Here is a 9,407-nt window from a genome sequence, read left to right as displayed (position 1 = left end):
TTATTAAACCAAAAATAAAAAATAATTAAAGAAAAATAACAAAAAACAGAGAAATTTTAAATTATATTTTCATATTTATAGTTTATTTAAAAATAAAAACATTACAATTTCTCAAAATCACATAAAATCATATTATAACATCGATTGAGACAAATAAAAAAGAAAACATTAAAATTGAGATGTATCTTGTTACATTGTGCGAGTACCCTTCTAGTAATTTAATGGCTGAAATGTAAAATAAAATTTGAACATACGAAATAAAAGATGGATGGTGGCTTAGGGAGGCCATGAGGCAGAGACAGACCCATAATTTTTTTTTTCAAACGGTGGCACCATTTGACTATAAAAAAAATCTATAGGAAAAAAAATTAAATGATAATACCATTTGACTATAAGAAATAAATATACGGAATTTTTTTCAATCAGTGGCACCATTTGACTAAGAAAATGACACTAACACGATTCGAACTTGGGTCTAGGGTGGAATAAAAGTTTTGCAAACCAACTCTACCAAATAAAACTTGTTTTCATTATAGTTTCAAAATAAATATGGTGACACACAAAAGATTAATACGATTGCACCTTTCACGAATCTAAATTCTTCTACCCTTCAATGAAGGAATAATACGGTGACATGTATCACCGTAACCACCAGAGTAGGTCCGTCCCTACCATGAGGTGGGAGAGAGATGACAACCGTTGAGGTTGGGGATAAACAGTGGTCATGACTCGTGAAAGGCTGGTAGATAGGAGACGTGACGATGATCATGCTGACGAGGTTAATGATTTTGTACTATATAAGTCGTTGATGAGTAAAACGGAAAGACGTTTGGATAACAGGCATGTGTTAATGGTAAAGGTTGGATTTAGCAGATTATCATGTATATAAATGGCTCGAGGGGGCAAAAATGTCTATGATAATCAAATTGATATGGGTTGGGTAACTAAGGAGATAACTTGTTATCCTTGACATACAAGAATCAGATTTTGACCTAGCAGCATGTGAGTCATTGGCTTTAGGAGGTCAAGGGTTCAAACTTCACAAAAAGGTGGGAAGGGTGTGTGGGCTTAACCTAGTATGAGCATATGGGCTTGGCCCAATATTAAATATGGGCTTGGCATAAAAGTGAAATTACAGGCCCATGATATGCAATCAACAAGAAGAAGGTGTGGGGGGAGACAGTTTGATTCTTGAGAGCAGCAGCAAAGGGGGAATCGTCAACAGTGAAAGCTGCACGGTGGGAGGAGACCGGAGGAGGAAAATGGCGGTGGCGGGGGTGGTGGCGCGGAATGGTTTGGTGTCGTCACGTCCGGTGACGTTCGTGACGGGAAATGCTAAGAAGCTTGAAGAAGTTAAAGTTATTTTAGGGCAATCCATTCCCTTTCAGTCACTTAAGCTTGACTGTATGTGTATTGTTCTGTTCTTCTGCCTAAATATCACCGAAGTCGTATCGTGTTTTAGTGGTGTTTTGATTGATTGATTGATTGATTAACAGTGCCAGAACTGCAAGGCGATCCGGAGGATATTGCAAAAGAAAAAGCTCGTTTGGCCGCTAACCAGGTACATTCGTATTCTGTTATCTCTATTGATGATCTTCCAGTGTTGCACTTTTTTGATTTGGAAACGTGTGTGTGTAGGTGAAAGGGCCGGTGCTGGTTGAAGACACTTGCCTATGTTTCAATGCTCTTAAGGGTCTCCCTGGTTAGTTACAGTCAGTTTCTTTGTTTTGTTTCATATCATAGCATTTTGGATCGAAAATAGGATTATAGTTGATGAGAAGCCATGATCAGTTAACAAATGAAATTCTTTGCAGTTTGTTGAATTGTTGATTCTAGCGTTTTGTCTCGTATCTTCAACCCATCTTTAGAATTTTTCAAAGAGTTCAAACATAACATTCTGCATTAATTCTTTTGCAGGGCCGTACATGTAAGTCTCCATTGTTGCACTCTCTTTTCTCTCTTGAGGTGATGTTTTAAAGCCTCCTGTTAAATTGGCTTTCATAAAGCATTGATCACAAGTTAAACCCTTCATAATTTCATTCAGTAATTGCTTATATAAACCTTGTTATAGTCTTAGCTCCATTGACATGATTGCGCGATCTGTTTATGTTGTTAACCAGACTTGGTGGCATAAATTAAGCCATCTCTTATGAGCTTAGGTAGGAGTTTGGGTGTTGCACAGAATTTTATTTGCTTTTCATGCATCAACCAGGGATATTTACCTGAATGAATCACTACATCTTAGAGCAAGGGGGGTGGATAATTCTGGTGGTGGAATAGGTTACGCCTTACATTGCATGAGAAAGAAACCTCTGCATGGGTGCTTGGCTGGGGTGTTAGGGGTGTGAGGAATAGGAAATGATGTTTTGGTTCCATATATAGAATGAGTGATTACTTAAAAGTGGGTAATCATCCATACCCTAGTAAATTGTGGGTAAATGACTTTTCATTCCCCAACATTCTTATTTCTTATCATACCCATTCCATTAACCGAACCAAGCACCCCCTTAATGTCTAAATAGCTTCAGTGAACTGCAAGAAGCCTTATAGCAACATCCATGTCTTATGCTTGCAGTGCAACTTTATATTATAACAAAGCATACTATATAAACCGAAAAATGTATTTTATCTTGTAAAACCCCATCTCCATGTGAATCCGGCTGGCTAGGAGAAGAACTACCAAACCTGGACATGCCAAGTGCATATTAGACACATGGAAGTCTCACTATATAATGACCGAACCAAATGCGTTCTGCAAGTTTAATCGCCCAATGTTCAGAACCCAATTTTGATGAACTAATTTCAAACCCTGGATTTTTTGCTTCTTGGTTAATTGTGGAAGCATCATGTGTTTGTAGGAATGAAAGGGTTAGTGTTATAGATGCCTTTGTCAGTTAGTCGCCGAGAAGTATGCCAGGTGTGGGCCAGCTGCTTCCGGTTTACCAGTAAATCATAGCCTTTTGTTGAGGTAAATGGTTCAAACCTCACCAAAGGTGAGGAGTGTGCCTGAGTATTTGCCATATATAAATACCATATACTTCAAAAAATAATGTATGCTAGGCGTGGGCTAGCTATTGGCCACAGCGATTCCTAGATCAGGGGAAGTTTCTATGAGTGTGTCATTTATCTGATGGCTAGCTAATGGTTTAGTATTGTCGTTTAATTTTAATCAAGCTCCTAGATTAAAAGAAGTTATTTTGATTATGGATATTTTGTTGGTTTTACTTCTATGTGGGTGACAAATGCTGATACATAGCAAGTGGTTTCTCCAAAAGCTTGGTCATGAAGGTACTTAAAATAACTTTTATCCAAAAGTTTACCTTGATGTTGAGCTTTACAAATATCATGGTTGTTGAGTACTTCAATCATTTCTGTAGGTCTAAACAATATGTTGATGGCTTATGAGGATAAATCTGCCTATGCTATGTGTATATTTTCACTTGCCATGGGGCCAAATTTTGAACCCATTACGTTTGTGGGAAAGACCCAGGTATGCACTTTTAACACGTATTCTTTACATGCTAATCAGAAATGATATCTAATGGTCTAATTGATCTTTCTGTGATTTGAGATAAAAACGAAACCAAACTAACCCAATGAATCCCACATGGAGTAGCCAAGTAGGGTCCGTGGAGGGTTGGATCTAGTAATGTAGACCTTACCTCTACCCTGAGGAGTATGAAAAAACTATCCCTCCGTCCCGAAATAGAAGTTACAGAATTCTATTTTAGTTTGTCCAAAATAAGTGTCCAATTCTTTTTCCAAGAAAAAAAATACCGAAGGCCCGTTTGGTTTGTGGAATTTGGAATTGAAGTCCATTCCAATCCTTTTGAAGGAAAGTTTGAATTTGAAATTCTGGGATTTCATTCAAATCCCACAACCGATTGATTTAGAAATCTCTTGGAGATGGTTGTCATTTCAAATCCAAATCCCATGGATTTCAACCGTTTCCATCACATCTCTACCCCGTGTCTTTCATCAAATCTGTCCTAATCTATCCATTGCATCCACATCTTACTGAAACAAACAACTTATTTATAGAACACACAAATTTTTACAAAAAAATAAATAAATTCCATTCCAAATCCTACAAACCAAACACACCAAATATTCCAATCCTTCCACAAAATCCAAATCCCGCAAAAACATTTTGTCAAACCAAACAGGCCCCAAGTGTCCACTTCCAAAGGTAAAATTGCCTACTTTCCAATCTACCCGTAATCATGAGATGTTGAAATTCATTACTCCCTCAATTATTAAGGGTAAAATAGTTATTTAGTTGCTTAAAAAGTGTAATAACCACACATTTCTAAAACCATTTGTCTTTTTATTGTGGACATTTATTTCGGGACAGTGGGAGTACTAAAAGGGATTGCACCAACTTGCTAAGAGATGATTGCAAATATGTATGAAGGGTTCTACTACATGTCGGTTTAATTGGTTTTACAAACAATTTAACACAAATAATGTACTCTTTCAGGGGAAGATTGTTCCTGCAAGAGGACCAAATGATTTTGGATGGGATCCAATCTTTGAACCTGACGGCTATGATCAAACGTAACACCATCCGTGCATCTATTTCTATACGACCATCTCCATAGTTCTTGATCGTACGACAAAAAACTAATTTGACAGGGTTGTGTTATTACAGTTATGCTGAAATGGCGAAGGAAGAAAAGAACAAGATTTCTCATCGGTCGAGAGCTCTGGCACTGGTGAAATCCCACTTTGCAGAGGCTGGGTATGTATTTGATACATGAGACTGAAACTATTTTCTATGGAGATGTATGACCTTAGATTCATATTTTTACTTGTGAACAAGGGTCTTCTGTTTGTTGGTATGATTTTCTCAATTTGCATTTGATCCAAGGGAAAGAATGACAAATGTATTCAAGAGTAGACATATCCACTTTGTATTTTTGGTTGAATACACAAGTAATTGGATCCAAAGCCAACCAGTGATGCATAAAAAAGCCCAAGTTTCACCTAAAAAAGTCCGGGCCTAGTGAGCCTGAAAAAGTCAGGCCCTGAAGCATGGTTCTGGTCGGGCCTTAGAGCTAGTGATGGCCAAACCAGCCGGAGGACCGGGCCTGACCCGGGACTGGTAAGGACCGGTTATAGGACCGAAATCTGGGACTGGTTATGGATTTGGGGTGTTTCGCGGGACCGGACCGGTTATGGACCGGCCCGGCCTGGGCCGATTTTTAAAAAATGTAACTATTTTTTTTTAAATGTAGCCGTTTTTTGGCCAATTTTTTTGTATTTTTTGCTTTAAAAACACTATATATAAGTGTCTTGGTTGAGGGATTTACATACCAAGTTCTCAATTAACAAAAACGCAAAAAAAACGTTCACAATTATCAGTTTCTCGCTATATTTTGTAAGACTATAATTTTAATTATAATAAAATGCATTTTAAAGTGTATTTGACTGATCCAATTACAAATTTTATAATGTATTAAAATATATATCATTAAAAAATAAAATAAAATAAATACTTCTTAATGACCGGGACCGGCGCCCATAACCAGTTACAATAAAGCTTGACCGGGCTCAACTTTTTCGAGCGGGACCGGAACTAGTTATGGCCGGTTATGAGAAATCTTGGGACCGGCCTGGCCTGAGACTGGTTTTTGGCCATCACTACTTAGAACGCAATCAGGTTGAAATTTTGGGGACGCTCTGATAAGTGTGAAAAGTCCAAAAAAAATCCCAATAAACCCGTTTTCAACCCAAAGCCTGCCTCGGGTTTGGCCTAAAAAGGCCGAGTTTTTTCTCTCACTGAAAACGGGCCTAAAATGCACAGGTCTCGGGGCCGGGGTGCTTAATGAATGATTAATTAAAAGATGGTAATCATTTATATCCTTATAAACCCGTGAGAATGATTTTTTAGTCTCCATTATTAACTTTTTACCCCCTTAAAATAAACCCGGGACGATGGCCACTAGTAATAATCAGAGGCATCTCGAATCAACCGAAATTTGATAAAACTTAGAGGTCGTTTATTAAGCACTTATCAAGTAAGTGCTTATTGGTAAGAGTCATCATCCTTACTTATCTCATCGAGTAACATTTCCAATTATCAAAATGGATCAATAGTAAGCGTCTTTTACCTCGTACATCTTTACAGGTAAAAGTTTTTTCTGTCATTTATCTGGTAATATTATTGATCCTTGTTATGCCTCATACCGAGTAAGATTTTTGGTCTTTGTCATGCTCACCGGATAAAACAAGTGACATCTAGTAAGTGCATATTTGTGTTCTTTCATTTAATTTTATTTGAACTTTGAAGAAACTTGTGGAGAATTGGGGGAAAATCTTAATGAAGGATTTCAATTATATCATGGAATTTTAAATTCGGACAATCCAACAAACTAAACATGGGATTGAAATGAATTTGAAATGTAAATCCCTCAATTCCATTCCATTCATTCAAGTCAAACGGGACCTAAGAGTTTAGTTACTATTAGTTATTTTATATGTTATTAGTAAAATTAATTATTGTTAATTTGCTTTGTCACGTCAGTTATTTATTAGTGACTTAGGGACCGTTTATTAAATGCTTATCCAGTAGGTGTTTACCGGGTAATTTTTCTCACCGGATGAACACGTCAAGACCCAAGAATCTTACTCAGTAAGAGTGATCATAAGGATAGAGAGTCTTACCCTGTAAGTGAGGGTAACAACAATTACCCGGGTAAGTGATTGTTGCATATCATTCCATTTTGATGTACTACGATCTTATCCATAAAATAAATTATAGTGTTGATTTATAACGATAAACGCTTACCGAGTAAGCATTTAGGTAAACAACCCCTTAGAAAAACCTCAATATAATTAAGGATAATTTGGTAACTAATCAATGAAAAATAAATATTTAGTAACTAAATAATATTTTTTATTATTATTTAATTATGTATAATAGTTATTTAAATTATNTTTTAATTTGGAAAATCATTGAAAGAGTATTTTTTATTTTCAATTAAAATAAATATCATCAATAATTTTTTTTAACTGTAAGTATTCTTTTGTAAATGTAAGTACATTTTTGGTATATTTGTTTTATTTTATATTATAAGTACTTTTTTGGTTCAAAAAAATGTTTAGGAATTTAATCGTTCAAAATATAAAAGTCTGTTGATTTTTTTCCAGATTTTTTCCATTATTTTACCATATTAACAAGTTGTATAGGTCATAAGAATGTATCTAACAGGTTTTACAAAAATCAAGAAGTTATTTAACAGGTTTTGGAATGTCTAATGATTTATTTGTTCCAAAAATTTGTTCAATGACTTAATCATTCCAAACACTAAAGTCCATTAGTTTTTAAAAAAAAATTCCTTTATATGTGAATCAATTTAGAACTTATACGCGGAATTCTGAATCAATTTATGGTTCGTATGTGAATCTTAAAAAAAAAAATATCACCATAGATCTCAAATTATAGATAATGAAATTCTTTTTTTGGTATAATTTATTTAAATAAAATATTGATTATATTTTAAATAATTTAATTTAAAATAAAATGGTTGATCTAATTATTATTTAAAAAAAGTGGGTAAATATTAAAAAAAAGTGCATTAGTGATTTAGGTTATGTTTGGCAAACTAGCTGATAAGTTAGCTGGTGGCTGATAAACTAGTTGGTATCTGATAAACTAACTGATGAACAAATCATGTTTGACAAAAATTGCTAATAAGAATATAAAAATTAATCAATTATAGTATTTCAAAATATAATTGAAACATATCTAATAATATAATATATTAATTAGTACAAATAAGATGATAAAAAAATAAAAAATAATATATTTGTTTATTCTAATTTTTAAAAAAATAAAACTTATTTACAAAGAGTCGTTAGGAATAATTTTAAAATAAAAAATAAAAAATAATATATAAGTTTATTCTAATTTTTAAAAAAATAAAACTTATTTACAAAGAGTCGTTAGGAATAATTTTACAAGAATTATAAAGGAATTTGTTGTTAATAATATTATTTGAAAATTTGTTATAATTAGTAACCTTGAGAACTGATGCATCACGTGCTATTTTTACATGATTTTTTTCATCTGTGCTTTGTATTTAATGTATTAATTAATATATATTTGTTTTACAATGTGAACATTTTTATGTATTTGTTAAACAAAAAAAATATAACTAAAAAACTTCACATTATGCACCGAATACATATGAAACAAATGTATGTTAACCAATATATTACGTTCAGTTAGACAATTAACAATGGTCCTGAAACTTAAAATTCTTAAGTAAACCCTTTTATAAAATTCGTAAAGGTTTCAAGGCAATCACAAGGGTGATGTCTGATTAGTTTGAGCTTGAGCTTCAAAGATCAAAAAGTGTCTGGAGCTTGTGGCCATAGAGATTCAAATACGATGACTTTAAGCTACCTACAGGGCCGTCCCTGGGGGAGGGCGACACGGGCACGCCTAGGGCCCAAAAATATCAGGGGCCCAAAATTTTCCCTTAAAAATACAATAGTAGTCTAAAATGAATTTAATGAAATAAATAAACCCAAAAAATTGTAACATATAATAAGAAGTAAAAAAAATTAGTATATAATAAGGGCCCAAAAATATTTCAACTAATTATATTGGAGAAGAAAGTAAAAAAAATTAATTGGTCATTCATTATATGCTATTGTTTATTGTCTCTCTAATTTTTTTTTATCTTCAACAAAGTCTAATGATATCGGTTATTGTTATCTCTATATGCTTGGCTGTTTTCATGGTTCAACAATTCAACGTTAAAATCATGTGCTTCTTATTGCTATATATTTTTGTTGGATATTTTTATCAATTTCTGCTTATATTGACTATTGTTATTTGGTTATGTTGTTTTAATTGTTTTTGTTGACTATTGTTATCTATTTTTGCTTCTACATAAAATATTTTACTATTGTTTGACAATTATTTTACTATTGTTTGACAATCAATCTATTGTTCTTATAATTTATGACGTGTTTCATAGTTTAGTGATTAATCAATAATTTTTTTCTACTAGATATATTTAGTAATGTCTCTTATATATGTCATGTTCAATAAATTTTTAATCTTAACATCTTATTTTAGTTGAGCAAAAAAAAAAAAAAAAAATTTAAATATTTTCATCAATTATTTGACTTATATATCTTTCATTGGGATTCCACCGCACTACAAGATTCTATGTAAGTACTCAAACAATCATTTGTTGAGCTTGCATATTATATGTTTAATTCATTATTGATTCTTATTAGATCTCAATGAATTATTTTTTCTTTCATATTCGTATTGATCCTCATTTGTCTACTTGTCTAGAAAACCTTGATAACTTATATATTATTGATCTCTCATTAACCCTCATGATTACTTCATTCACACGAATTCTCTTCTTTTTTTTTATCAAAAT

The 9,407-nt window shown here is 33.2% G+C and overlaps 1 protein-coding gene across 1 annotated transcript; it reads left to right on the top strand.

Moving 5' to 3' along the window:
• The first annotated feature begins 1,178 nt into the window (after nucleotides 1-1,178).
• LOC112519659 (inosine triphosphate pyrophosphatase) lies at nucleotides 1,179-4,904 on the top strand. The gene is made up of 8 exons (XM_025127875.1): nucleotides 1,179-1,404; nucleotides 1,497-1,561; nucleotides 1,639-1,702; nucleotides 1,918-1,927; nucleotides 3,257-3,288; nucleotides 3,378-3,490; nucleotides 4,481-4,557; nucleotides 4,652-4,904. Exons 1-8 carry the CDS (start codon nucleotides 1,263-1,265, stop codon nucleotides 4,758-4,760), a joined length of 612 nt encoding a protein of 203 aa, XP_024983643.1. The 5' UTR covers nucleotides 1,179-1,262; the 3' UTR covers nucleotides 4,761-4,904.
• Nucleotides 4,905-9,407: the final 4,503 nt, after the last annotated feature.

Source organism: Cynara cardunculus, assembly GCF_001531365.2.
Source record: "Cynara cardunculus var. scolymus isolate 2C chromosome LG 10, CcrdV1, whole genome shotgun sequence".
Classification (NCBI taxonomy): domain Eukaryota; kingdom Viridiplantae; phylum Streptophyta; class Magnoliopsida; order Asterales; family Asteraceae; genus Cynara; species Cynara cardunculus.
This window is presented reverse-complemented; position numbering and strand designations above follow the sequence as displayed.

What these genes read in the sequence shown, in the direction of transcription:
- LOC112519659 (XM_025127875.1), top strand. Translation starts at nt 1,263, where the DNA reads ATGGCGGTGGCGGGGGTGGTGGCGCGGAATGGTTTGGTGTCGTCACGT. An exon ending in CTCGTTTGGCCGCTAACCAG is followed by an intron (nt 1,562 to 1,638) that starts GTACATTCGTAT and finishes GTGTGTGTGTAG; the next exon opens with GTGAAAGGGCCGGTGCTGGT. An exon ending in CGTTTGTGGGAAAGACCCAG is followed by an intron (nt 3,491 to 4,480) that starts GTATGCACTTTT and finishes GTACTCTTTCAG; the next exon opens with GGGAAGATTGTTCCTGCAAG.